Source organism: Scyliorhinus torazame, chromosome 7 (genome assembly GCF_047496885.1).
Source record: "Scyliorhinus torazame isolate Kashiwa2021f chromosome 7, sScyTor2.1, whole genome shotgun sequence".
NCBI classification, from domain to species: Eukaryota; Metazoa; Chordata; class Chondrichthyes; order Carcharhiniformes; family Scyliorhinidae; genus Scyliorhinus; species Scyliorhinus torazame.
Genome location: NC_092713.1, coordinates 265,772,530 through 265,786,437, shown reverse-complemented (window position 1 = coordinate 265,786,437; position 13,908 = coordinate 265,772,530). Strand labels below are relative to the sequence as shown.

Below are 13,908 nucleotides of genomic sequence, written 5' to 3'. Positions count from 1 at the left end.
CTGTTCATAGTATATATAAATGATTTGGAGGAAAATGTAACTGATCTAATTAGTAAGTTTGCAGACGACACAAAGGTTGGTGGAATTGCGGATAGTGATGAGGACTGTCCGAGGATACAGCAGGATTTAGATTGTTTGGAAACTTGGGCGGTGAGATGGTAGATGGAGTTTAATCTGGACAAATGTGAGGTAATGCATTTTGGAAGGTCTAATACAGGTAGGGAATATACAGTGAACGGTAGAACCCTCAAGAGTATTGACAATCAGAGAGATCTAGGTGTACAGGTCCACAGGTCACTGAAAGCGGCAACGCAGGTGGAAAAGGTAGTCCAGAAGGCATATGGCATGCTTGCCTTCATTGGCCGGGGCATTGAGTATAAGAATTGGCAAGTCATGTTGCAGCTGTATAGAACCTTAGTTAGGCCACACTTGGAGTATAGTGTTCAATTCTGGTCGCCACACTACCAGAAGGATGTGGAGGCTTTAGAGAGGGTGCAGAAGAGATTTACCAGAATGTTGCCTGGTATGAGGACATTAGCTATGAGGCAAGGTTGAATAAACTTGGTTTGTTCTCACTGGAATGAAGGAGGCTAAGGGGCGACCTGAAAGAGGTCTACAAAATTATGAGGGGCATAGACAGAGTGGATAGTCAGAGGCTTTTCCCCGGGGTAGAGGGGACAATTACTAGGGGGCATAGGTTTAAGGTGAGAGGGGCAAGGTTTAGAGTAGATGTACGAGGCAAGTTTTTTACGCAGAGGGTAGTGGGTGCCTGGAACTCGCTGCCGGAGGAGGTGGTGGAAGCAGGGATGATAGTGACGTTTAAGGGGCATCTTGACAAATACATGAATAGGATGGGAATAGAGGGATACGGACCCCGGAAGTGTAGAAGATTTTAGTTTAGACGGGCAGCATGGTCGGCGCAGGCTTGGAGGGCCGAAGGGCCTGTTTCTGTGTTGTATTTTTCTTTGTTCTTTATTTTTTCTATTCATTTTTGTTAAGAAACGCAACAATTGACTCATATAAAATGAAAATACTAATTGATCTAATGCCATTAATAAATGAGGGTATGCATAAATCATAGTTTTCACCGATTTATTGTCTTATGATTTGAATTTGTCCTGTAACAACAACAAAACAGCAACCCCCTTTATATCCACCATACATAGAAACATACATGGAAAATATAAGCGGGAGTAGGCTATTTGGCCCTTCAAACCTGCTCCGCCATTCATTATGATCATGGCTGATCATCAAATTCAAGAGCCTTCTTAAAATTATACACTGTTTTGGTCTCAACTACTTTCTGTGGTAAATTCCACAGACTTTCTACTGTCTGGGTGAAAACAATTCTGCTCATCTCCGTTCCAAAAGGTTTATTCCTTATTCTCAAACTATGACCCCTAGTTCTGTACTCCACCACCACCATTGGGAACATTCTTTCAGAATCTACCTTGTCTAATCCTGTTAGGATTTTATATAAAATCCCTTCTCCCTCTTCTAAACCCCAATGAATATAATCTCCCTGCATATGACAGCTCTGCCATCCCAGGAATCAGCCTAGTAAACTTTCGCTGTGCTCCCTCCATGGCAAGAACATTCTTCCTCAGTTAAGGACACCAAAATTGCACATAATATTTCAGTTGTGGCCTTACCAACGCCCTATACAATTGCAGTAATACATCCCTTTTCCTATACTCACATCCTCTCGCTATGACGGCCAACCATGCAGGCAGTTTTCATCAATGGCTAATACTACATTTCATGGCGAGTTTTGTTTTATGATCCCAAATGTAAAGTCCCACCCATAGAGACCATAGCATTAAATTAAATATTTTCTTTGCTTTGAAAACTACAACTGATCTACAAGCCAGAATAGTGCATCGTATAAGGCACTCCCACTTACTTGTTGTTACTTGGGCTGATCTGTGGAAGAGCAAGCATATGGGAAGAGCAAAAGGAAATTATATTAAAAGGGTTATTATGGCATATTTAAATTCCTGGGTAGGATGGGATTATACAATCCAGAACACCAAGTGAGATAAATGATTTGAAGTACGAGAAGCCCTAATTTTCAAAAATTAATTAATTCGGAAGATAGGAAATCTGGAAGATGGGGAAGTTATGTTCTGTTCAAAAACAGAAAAAGCCACCTTACTATAAACCAGTTGGCTTCAGAATGATAGTTTAAAAAATCACTGTACATTACTAGGCAAACAATTAGTGAATAGGAACATATGGGCTAATCATGATGTGTCCAGAATTGGCTGTCCTCATTTATTTTATGAGCCATTAGCATTTTTATATGCTTTTGCAATGATCAAATATTTACATTTTTCTTTTTAGCACTCATCTCCACCCCAACCCGTGAGTTAGCCCTGCAGATTACCAAAGAATGCAAGAAGTTCTCAAAAGCACTTGGACTAAGGGTAGTGTGTGTTTATGGTGGAACTGGAATAAGTGAACAGGTAATTCTTTTCTGCTAACTTTCGTTGTTCCATGTTGAAAGCAGTAATTCATGAGGCCCCTGTGCACCACCTGCACCTAACTCAATGGAGACCTGGAATTGAGCCCAAGACCCACTGAATGCTGAAACATGACATATACTTATTGGAGTCAAATTGTTGTGACAGATCCTAATGTAGTGAGATTCAGCATTCTAGCAATTAAAATTACATTCAAAAGATTTTGAAAATATGTTTATAGTTATTAGGGTTGTAAGTAATTAATCTTTTCCGGCTGATAACCATAGTCGATCAGTGCTATAATAAAAACAAGAAATGCTGGAAACACCGGTCACGCAGCAAGCATGGAGGAAAAGTAGGACTAATGTTTCAGGTGTGCTGCCTTCTACTTCTGATGGAAGATAATCCGCCTGAAATGTCAATCCTATCTTCCTCTCCACAAGTACTGGCTGATATGCTGAATGTTTCCAGGATTTTTCTGTTGTTTTTTTTAAATTCTTCCACTATCTGCAGTGTTTTGCTTTTTAATCCATGGGTCCTGTCTTCATTTCCCACATTACTCAACGATCAAAAATTTGTTATGCAATGACTTTATGTAGATTAGGGATGTAGAAACTCTGATTTGTGGTATTGCAACTTCAATGTTTGACCAATAGGGAAATGTCCTGGCATAATACACTACAATATTATAATTTAGTAGATCCATGCATAAAGTCAACTGTCTTTTATTTTTTAATTGAGGTATCATTTCATAACAAATAACCATTCAATAGATCGCCTCCTAGTTCGAGCCACCACCTTTAGGTATTTGAGATTCTCGGTGCTTATTTGACAACTTAATGCTCAGCATTGCCCCTTTGCTGATAGTGAATTACAACTGCTGGATACTGGAGGTTAATTTTGAGCTTGAGAAGTTGTGTGGGGACAGTGGTCCAGATCAGAACACCAGCTGCCGCAATAAGACTTGAGGGGAAAAACGAGTTATTTTTAGGTCTTTGAGAGCATAGGTGTCTAGCTTGGGAGAGGGGAGCATTGACGATCTGAAATGTTATTTAAAAATCCATAAAGAATTATTGATAATTCCTAAAAATATTAATTGTGTAGTTAGGTTTGTTTTGAGTGAAAGGTAGCTTATGAGTTCTTCCCTTAGATTTATTGCTTTAGCTAAGTAATTGTATTCTTGTAGAAACCTCAGGCTGAATTTAATGTCCCCACCTTGTATAATCAAGTACATTACTTGGCAGGGGGTAAGTTTATCACTATTATTTTAACTGTTTTTCTGGGGGTTGAAATATTGATATCTTGATGGTGAAATGGTTCTCGGAATATTGGTATGTTTGCATATGTTATCAAGGATAGGTAGGAATGTGGAGTTGAAGTTAAAATCACATCAGCTCTGATCTTATTTAATAGCGGAGCAGGCTCGAGAGCCGAGTGGTCTATTACTCCGCCTAATTCGTAAGCTTGTGTGAGGTTTGACTCAAAACTGCACAACAATAGGTACAGTCCCTCAAATCTGGCAATCTTGGGAATGGAGTCTGTGCAGGATTTTGGATATTGCCAGATTTCAGGTTGGGCATTTCAGGCATTGGGTAGTTCGGATCAAGTGGGTCCGGTGGGGTCAAGGGTCACTTTGGACACGGGATGCAGTAGTACGTGAAGTGGCAAAGGGAATAACTACCCTGGAGCCACACTGTGCCGAGGCAAATAGTTCAGATAATTTTGTTTTTTAATTTTACTCCATTAAAATTGATGCATGGAACATTCTAAAAGTATCTGGTATTTGGACAACTTCAGGATTTGGAACATTGCAACTGTACAAATAACTTAGTTACCCCATTTTGAATGATGTAATAATTTAGTAGGATATGCTTCCCTCTATAAAATTATTACAAATATGATTTCATGAAGTTTTAAATCTCTCCCAGAGCAATGTCTCTTTTAAAAATGTTTATTTTTTAAAAAATTAATATTAAGCAAAATCATCCAAAACAATTAACCAAGATTACACAATAGAAGAAAGAGACATAAAAGCAAAACACATATTAACTTTAAACCCAAAAAAACCTTAACTGACCCCCATAACAGCTGACGGTGACTAGCTCCGTGGGCGTTGGGCCTTCCATCTCCTCAAGCAGCCCCACAATTCAAATGTTTTGCTTCCTGGATCGATTCTCGAGATCATTCATCTTGGCCTTTAATGATTTATTCACTTCGGACACCAAAGACACCTCCACTTCCAGTGAGGCAATCTGATCACTGTGTCTCGAAAGGACCACTTCCATATCCTTTATCGTGGTTCCATGGGCTTTCATTGATTTCTCTAGACCCCTCGGAAGGGTTACAAGGCCTCCTCCGTTGATTTCCAGAGGTCCTCTGACACAATTTGCCAGTGTTTTATTAAATTCCTTCACCAAGGTACTCAAAAGCACCTCAGCCATTAGTGAAGTGACCGGAGCCCCAGAGGCTGCCTCCACCATTTTATCTGCCGATGAACTCTGAGGGGCCTCCGTCTCCGTCAACGAACCTCTGCTGTCCATTTTCTTTTCTGGGCATTTCAATCATGGAATCCTTATCCCATTAATTATGTGGGTTTTCAAAAGAAAATACTCCTGATACTGAGAGAAAAGGGCAAAACGTGCAGTACTCTAGAAAGAGCCGCTTCGTGCGTGTCTTCCCCTACATTACGCCACCCAGAGGTCCCTGGACAATGTCGCTTCATAGGTAAATTTGTTTGTGTGCTAACAGTAGTAAGTCTAGAAACTTCTGAACAAGACCAACTTGAATGACTGATCGAATCCTAATTCTTTCTTAACTTATGGCGACTTGTTTATCTTCACATGTTTAAAAATATGTTTCATTTCTTAATCCAGATTGCTGAACTAAAGCGAGGAGCAGAAATTATAGTTTGCACACCGGGCCGCATGATAGACATGCTTGCAGCCAATAATGGTAAGTAAAGGGAGTTGTAAATAGCTGAGCACTTGCCATACTGTACACTTGATCATTTAGCGACTGTTAAGCATACATGGAAGCCACCTTAAAGCGGAATGTTGGGGAAGCACTTCAAAAGGAGAAGATATCCTCTATGTTTTCCACAGTTAACAATTTTTTAAGCAGTGAAGGATTTCTTTGTAGAGCCTAGGCGATTGTCATTTAAGTGACTGGCTCTACTGATGCAAAATGGAATTAATTCTGGAGAAAGCATCCTCTAGGCAATATGCATTTTGATGCTTTTACAGATTTGACGCTAACTAAGCACACATTTTGTTACTCCCTCCCCCTGCAAAGAAAGTCTTTGCATCAGTGTTTTTCAAACAATCATTTCCTGGGTTCTGCAGAGGAATCTTACTGCTGTTGTTGAGTGATAGGTCCTGTTTCAGATGCAGGGCAGAATCTCACTTTCAGTATAGACAATTTCTCTTAAAATCAGTGCACTTCTGTATCTAAAAAACATAAATCACATGCTATAATTCCAGATATTCAACAGCAAACTGATTTCCAAGACAAAGCATTCTAATTTGGGTCAATTTTTTAAATTCTCCTTAGTCTTACTACACAGCAAGTAGATTCTTCACTTCTTGATACATTTTCATTTTAGGATCTGAATAGGTTCAATGTTTATCTTCGACCATGTTAGTTAATTGTCAGCCCTAAATTTAGTAGAGAATGAAATTATAAAATGATAGGGCAATGCAGCATCAATTATTATCATAAAAGCATGGAACAAGATATGGCTGGAATGCTGCTTGGACTGCAGTAGTGTGATAGTTGGAGTTTGGTGACTGAGGGAATTCATGTATTAAATTAAGGGTTAATTTTTATCTGAAGTCTAATCTTTAATTTAGCAATGAACTAAACGTTGCTCTTTGAATTGGAAGAAGATGGGTTTTAGTCTTATCTTTAAAACAGGGCTGATATAGGCTCAACCTGCAGCTGCAAGTTACTTAGATAAATGGGTTTTCAGAGGCTAGATTCAGTTGGGGGGAGTGGTGGTACGGTGGCACAGTGGTTAACACTGCTGCCTCACAGCTCCAGGGACACAGGTTCGATTTTGACCTCAGGCTAATGTATGGTGTTTGCACATTCTTCCCGTGTCTGTATGGGTTAACTTCGGGTGCTCCGGTTTCCTCACAATCCAAAGATATGCAATTAGGTGGATTGGCCATATTAAATTGTCTGTCGGTGGGGTTACAGGGATAGGGTGAGGGATTGGGCCTAGGTTTGGGTGCTCTTCAGAGGGTCGGTGCAGACCCGATGGGCTTAATGGCCTCCTTCTGCACTGTTTGGAATTTGGTGACCGAGAGAGTTTGGTGAGGAGGGAGCCAGGTGATCCTTTCCTTCTCTACCTTTCCTCAGAAAGGGGAGAGACAGCCTTGGTAAGTAGGACCTTGTGAGTATTTCTAACGCCCCTATAGTAGAGGAACTAAAAGTAAAGGAAGCAATTGAAGGGTAAGTCGTGGTAGGGCAGGTCAACCATGTGGAATGCTTCTCTTATGCAAGGGAAGTCAAGGACACTTCCAGTACCCAGGCTAACCATATGTGCAGGAAGTGTCTCCTTCTGCAGCTACTTGAAATCCACATTTTGAAGCTGGAGTTGCAACTGGAGTTACTATGGAGCATCTGCAATAAAGAGATCTTGGTAGATAGCATGTACAATGAGGTGGCCACACCAAAGGCAAAGAGTGCACAGGCAGAAATAGAATGGGTGACCCCAGACAGAACAGAAGCACGAGGCAGGTAATGCAGAAGTCTCCTAGGGTCACCTCCTCTAACAGATTTTTGTTTTGGATACTGTTGTGGAAGGTGGTTTCTCAGGAGAATGTAGCAAAAGCCAGCTCCGAGGAACCACGAGTGGCTGAGCTGCTCAGGGTGGGGGGAGAAAAAGAATGGGAGAGCAATAGTGGTCGGAGATTCTATCATAAAGGGAACAGATGTTCTGTGGCTGCAGACGTGACATCAGGATAGTATATTGCATCGAAAATAGGAGCAGGAGGAGGCCATTCGGCCTTTTGAGCCTGCTCCACCATTCATTATGATCATAGCTGATCATCCAATTCAGTATCCTGATCCTGCCTTCTTATACAGTGAATGGTGGAATCCTCAAGAGTATTGAAAGTCAGAGAGATCTAGGGGTACAGGTCCACAGGTCACTGAAAGGGGCAACACGGGTGGAGAAGGTAGTCAAGAAGGCATACGGCATGCTTGCCTTCATTGGCCGGGGCATTGAGTATAAGAATTGGCAAGTCATATTGCAGCTGTATAGAACCTTAGTTAGGCCACACTTGGAGTATCGTGTTCAATTCTGGTCGCCACACTACCAGAAGGATGTGGAGACTTTAGAGAGGGTGCAGAAGAGATTTACCAGGATGGTGCCTGGTATGGAGGGCATTAGCTATGAGGAGCGGTTGAATAAACTCGGTTTGTTCTCACTGGAATGAAGGAGGTTGAGGGGCGACCTGATAGAGGTCTACAACGACCTGATAGAGGTCTACAAAAGTATGAGGGGCATAGACAGAGTGGATAGTCAGAGGCTTTCCCCCAGGGTAGAGGGGTCAATTACTAGGGGACATAGGTTTAAGGTGCGAGGGGCCAGGTTTAGAGGAGATGTACGAGGCAAGTTTTTTTACACCGAGGGTAGTGGGTGCCTGGAACTCGCTGCCGGAGGAGGTGGTGGAAGCATGGACGATAGTGACATTTAAGGTGCATCTTGACAAATACATGAATAGGATGGGAATAGAGGGATATGGACCCAGGAAGTGCAGAAGATTTTAGTTTAGACGGGCAGTATGGTCGGCACGGGCTTGGAGGGCCGAAGGGCCTGTTCCTGTGCTGTACTTTTCTTTGTTCTTTGTTCTCGCCCATCACCCATTTGATCCCCTTCGCCCCAAGTGCTATATTTAACACTTTCTTGAAAGCATGCACATTTTTGGCCTCAACTGCTTTTTGTGGTAATGAATTCCACAGGCCAACCACTCCGGGTGAAGAAACTTCTCATTTCAGTATTAAATGGTCGACCCTGTATCTTCAGACTGTGACTTATTCTGGACACCCCCACCATCAGGAGCATCCTTCTTCAATCTACCCTGCCTAGTCCTGTTAGAATTTTATAGGTTTCTGTGAGATCCCCCCCCCCCCCTCATTCTCCTCAACTCAAGCAAATACGGTGGCACAGTGGTTAGCATTGCTGCCTCCCAGCACCAGGAACCTGGTTCAATTCCGGTCTTAGGTGGCTTTGTGGAGTTTGCACTTTCTTCCCGTGTCTGCGTGGGTTTCCCCGAGTGCTCTGGCATTCTGCTGTCCAAAGGTGTGCAGTTTAGGTAGCTTGCCCATGCTAAATTGTCCCTTAGTATCCAGAAGGTTCGATGGGGTCGGGGCATGGGCCCAGGTAGGGTACTCTTTCCAAGGGTCGGGGCAGACTCGATGGGCCAAATGGCCTGCTTCTGCACTGTAGAGAGTCTGAATACAATCCTAACCAACTTGAATATCTCCCCGTACATCAGTCCTGCCATCCCAGGAATCAGAATCAGTCTGAAAAATCTGCTCTGCACTCCCGTAATAGCAAGAACATCCTTCCTCAAATAAGGAGACCAAAACTGCACACAGTATTCCAGGTGTGGCCACACCAAGGCCTTGTTGCAGCAAGACATCCCTGCTCCTGTACTCTAATCCTCTCGCAGTGAAGGCCAACATATATTTGTCGTCTTTACCGGCTGCTGCACCTGCATACTTGCCTTCAGTGTATGGTGTTCGAGGATTCCCAGGTCTCGTTACACATTCTCTCTTCCTAATTTGTGGGCATTCCGATAATAATCTGCCTTCCTGTTTTTGCTACCAAAGTGGATAACCTCACATTTATCTGAACTATATTGCGTCTCATATCGTCGGAGTTTCCTTTATTTAGATCCAGGATCCTAGTCTCAGAATCAACTACATCACTCTCCATCTTGATGAAAAATTCTATCATATGATGTTGCTCATCCCCAAGGGGTCTCGCACAACTTGACTGCCAATTAATCATACATAATATCCAGCCTGCTCTCTAATTAATTGGTTCTTCAACATATTGATCTAGAAAACCATCCTACGTACACGCCAGGAATTTCTCTACAGTATAGTGACTAATTTGATTTGCCCAATCGATATGCAGATTAAAGTCACCCAAAAAGCTCAGATGTTCCTTCGCACGCGTCTCTAATTTCCTGTTTAATGCCATTCCCAGCATCACCACTATATTTTGAGAGTCTCTTTACAACCCCCATTCAGGGTTTTTTGCCCCTTTGTGTTTCTCAACTCTACCCATAAGATTTCACATATCTTTCCTCGCTATTGTGTTCATCTCCTCTTTAACCAACAATGCAACTCCACTGCGATTTCCTTTTTGTCTGTCCTTCCTAAATACTGAATACTCCTGAATGTTCAATTCCCATCCCTTGTCGCCCTGCAGCCATGTCTCCGTAATCCAGACTATACCCATTTATATCTATTTGCACAATTAATTCATCCACTTTATTACGAATGCTCCGTACATTAAGGCATGAAGCCTTATGGCTTGACTTTTTAACATTACTTGTTCCCACTATTGTTCTCTGTGACTGTTTGAATCTGGCCCTTGGTTTCTCTGCCTATCAATTTTCTTATTCTCCTTTCTGCCTTTTGTTTTTGATTTTGATTTCCTCCTCCCCTGACTCCTTGCATAGGTTCCCATCCCCCTGCCATTTTAGTTTAAACCCTCCCCAACCAATCTCTAGCAAATACTCCCCCAAGGACATCTGTCCCAGTCCTGTCCAGGTGTAACCAGTCCAGTTTGTACTTGTCCCACCTCCTCCAGAACCGGTCCCGATGCAGGAATTTGAAACCCTACCCCTCACACCATCTCTTCAGCCACGTATTCATCCGATATACCCTCCAATATTATTCTGACTAGCACGTTGCACTGGTAGTAATCCCCAGATGTAACCCGTTCAGTTTGTACTGCACCCACCTCCTTCAGAACCGGTCCCTCTGTAACCCTCCCCCTCACATCACATATGCATCCAATATATCCTGCTATTTCTATTCTGACTAGCTCATGGCACTAGTAGATCACAACCTTTGACGTCCGACTCCTCAACTTTCTTCCTATTCTGCTTTTAGGACTTCATCCTTGTTTTTACCTAAGTTGTTTGTATCAGTATACCACTGGCTGTTCCCCCTCCCCCTCCAGAATGTCCTGTAACTACGTCGAGACATTCTTGACCCGAGCACCAGGAAAGCAACATGCCATCCTGGAATCTTGTTTGTGGCCAAAGAAACGCCTATCTATGCCCCATAAATTGAATCCTCCATAACTATTGCATTCCCACACTTTTTTTACTCCTCTCTGCAGGAGAACCAACCGTGGTGCAACAAATTAGGCTGTTGCTGCTTTCCCCTGAGAGGTCATTCCCCTCAACAGCATCCAAAACGGTATGTCTGTTTTGCAGGTGAATGGCCATAAGCGATTCCTACACTGCCTGCCTAGCCCTCTTGCTCTGCCTTGTGGTCATCCATTCCCTTCCTCCCTGTGGAGTCTGAACCTGTGGTGTGACCACCTCTCCATACGAGTTATCCGCTGGATGGGTTGCCTCCCTGATGCGAGAGTCGAGGATGTTATTTAGCGCCTGCAGGACATTTTAAAGGGGGAGAGTGAACAGCCAGAGATTGTGGTCCATGTTGGCTTCAAAGACGTAGGTAAGAAGAGGAATGAGATCCTGAAAGCCGAATAATGGGAGCTGGGAAATAAATGTAAGGAGCATTCGCAATAAGGTAGACATATTAACAGCACAAATTTGTGCACACGGGTACGATATGATTACGATTACAGAGACCTGGCTGCAGGTTGACCAAGGCTGGGAACTCCAAGAGTACTCTATATTTAGGAAGGACAGAATAAGGGAAAGGAGGTGGGGTGGTGTTGTAGTTGAGGATGAAATCAGTGAAATGGTGAGAGAGCATATTGGCTCAGGCAGTCTAGATGTGGAGTCCGTCTGGGTGAAGCTAAGAAGCAACAAAGGGCAGAAAACATAATGGGAGTTGTCCATAGGCTTCCAAATAGTAGTGCTAAGGGAGGGAATGGCATCAAATACAAAATTACAGATGCATGTAACAAGGCTGCTGTATTGGTGACTTTAATCTACATATAGATTGGGCAAATCAAATTAGCAGCAGTACTGTGACAGATAAATTTCTGGAGTGTATACAAGATGTTCTTTTTAGACCAGTAGGTTGAGGAACCAACCAGGGAACATTTTTCAGAAATTTGCTATGTGCAATTTAATTAGTTAATTAGGTTAATTAATAATCTTGCTGTATAGGGTCTTTTAGGGAACAGTGGCCATAACATGATAAGAGTTCTTTTGGATGGAAGTGAACAAGTCTGATCTGAAACTAGGCTGCTAAATCTAAACAAAGGAAACTACGAAGGTATGAGGCGTGAGTTGGCTAAGATAAATTGGGGAACTTTATTAATGGGCATGACGGTGGATAGGCAATGGCTAATACTTAAGGAAGGAATGTACTCATTGTAACAGTTATGCATTCTTTCTGAAGCAAAAATGCAACAAGAAAAGCAGGCCAACCATAGCTTACAAAAGAAATTAGGGATAGTATTAGATCCAAAAAGGAATCATATGAAGTTGCGAGAAAAAGTAGCAAGCCCTAGTAATGGGAATAAGAACAGAAGACCAAGAGATTGACGAAGAGAGGAAACATAGAATATGAGCGTAAACTTGCAAGTAACGTAAAAGCAGACTATAAAAGCTTTTATAAGTATATTAAAATAAATTAGTGAAGGCAAATGTCCCTTACAGTCCGAAACAGGAATTTATAATAGAGAACAAGGGAATGGCAGAGCACTTAAACAGCTACTTTAGTTCTATCTTCATGGAGGAAGACACACAAAGCTCCCTGGAGATGCTAAGGAATCAAGGGCCCAGTGAGAAAGAGGAGTTGAAGTAAATTAGAGTTCCTAGAAAAATAGTGCTGGAGAAATTTATAGAGAAAGTCAATTAATCCCCAGAGCCTGATTATCTACAGCCAAGGGTACCAGTGGAAATAAGTGGATGCGTTGGTTGTCATCTTCCAAAATTCTTTAGGTTCTGGAACAATCCCGGCAGATTGGAGTGTGGCAAATGTAACCCTGCTATTTAAAAAAAGGAGGGAGGGAGAAAACACAAAATGATAGACTAGTTAGCCTACTATCATTAGTAGGGAAAATGCTAGGGTCTATTATAAAGGATGCTGTAACAGGGCACTAAGAAAATATCAGTGGGATTAGCGAACCTCAACGTGGATTTATGAAAGAGAAATCCTGTTTGACATACTGGAGTTTTTTGAGGGCATAACTTGTAGACTAGATCAGTGTTCTTCGAACTTTTTTTCCGGGGACCCATTTTTACCAACCGGCCAACCTTCGGGACCCACGCCGGCTGACCTTCGCGACCCACACCGGCCGACCTGCGCGACCCACCATTTTCTCTTACTTTGTTTGCTGCTGACAAAAATGGAGGAAATGGTTTTGGGTCCCTTTGGCACTCGTACACGCTCCTCAAATGGAACCTGTTGGATGAAGGTGAAGTCTTCTTGTGTCGGAAAGTATGGAGTTTCCATTTGTCCAAAGTTCTGAATTTTTTTCCTGTAAAATTTGATCAAATAAACCCCCCCCCCCACCCCGAACTTGTATTAAAAAAAATAATAATTAAATGAGCCAAATAAATGAAAAAAATGAATAAACCCCCCCCCCCCGAACATGTAAAAAAAATAAAATAAATGAAATGAATAAAATAAATGATTAGAAACCACTACAGAACTTGTAAAACAAAAAGCTGCAACCGTTTAAAAAAAATAGCGGCCGCACTGCGCATGCGTGCCGATCGTCATGCGCAATGCAGCCAATTTTTTTTTTTAAAAACATGTTCGCGGCCACTTGCAGCCGGCGTTATGAAAAGCCGGCTGCTGCACGGAGATTTGCACGATCAGTGCACGCGGACAACGGAACTGCGACCCTTCCGACACCCGCACGCGACCCACCCACGGGTCGCACCCCCGACTTTGAAGAACACTGGACTTGATGAAGGTAAAATAGATGAGGATGAACCAGTGGATGTGGTGTATTTGAATTTTCAGAAAGCCTTTGATAAGGTCCCACACGAGGAAATTAAAGCCCGTGTGATTGGGGTAATATACTGGAATGGATTGAGAATTGGTTAGCAAACAAAGTAGGAATAAATGGGTCTTTTTTTGAAATGGCAGGCAGTGACTAATGGGTCCCACAGGGATCAGTGCTTGGATCTGAGCTATCCACAATATTCATCAACGATTTGGATGAGGGAATCAAAAGTAATATTTCCAAGTTTTGCTGACAATGACATAGCGGAAATGTGAGTTGTGAAGAAGATGTTGCAATGTTTCATAGTGATTTGGGCAA

At 42.4% G+C, this 13,908-nt stretch overlaps 1 protein-coding gene across 1 annotated transcript in view; it reads left to right on the top strand.

The window, feature by feature from the left end:
- ddx46 (DEAD (Asp-Glu-Ala-Asp) box polypeptide 46) overlaps positions 1-13,908 on the top strand; it is a 130,054-nt gene that overhangs the window by 54,715 nt on the left and 61,431 nt on the right. Inside the window, exons 12-13 of the mRNA XM_072512407.1 lie at positions 2,344-2,465; positions 5,336-5,414. Coding sequence (XP_072368508.1) covers positions 2,344-2,465; positions 5,336-5,414 — 201 coding nt within the window. The remainder of the gene's footprint in view (positions 1-2,343; positions 2,466-5,335; positions 5,415-13,908) is intronic.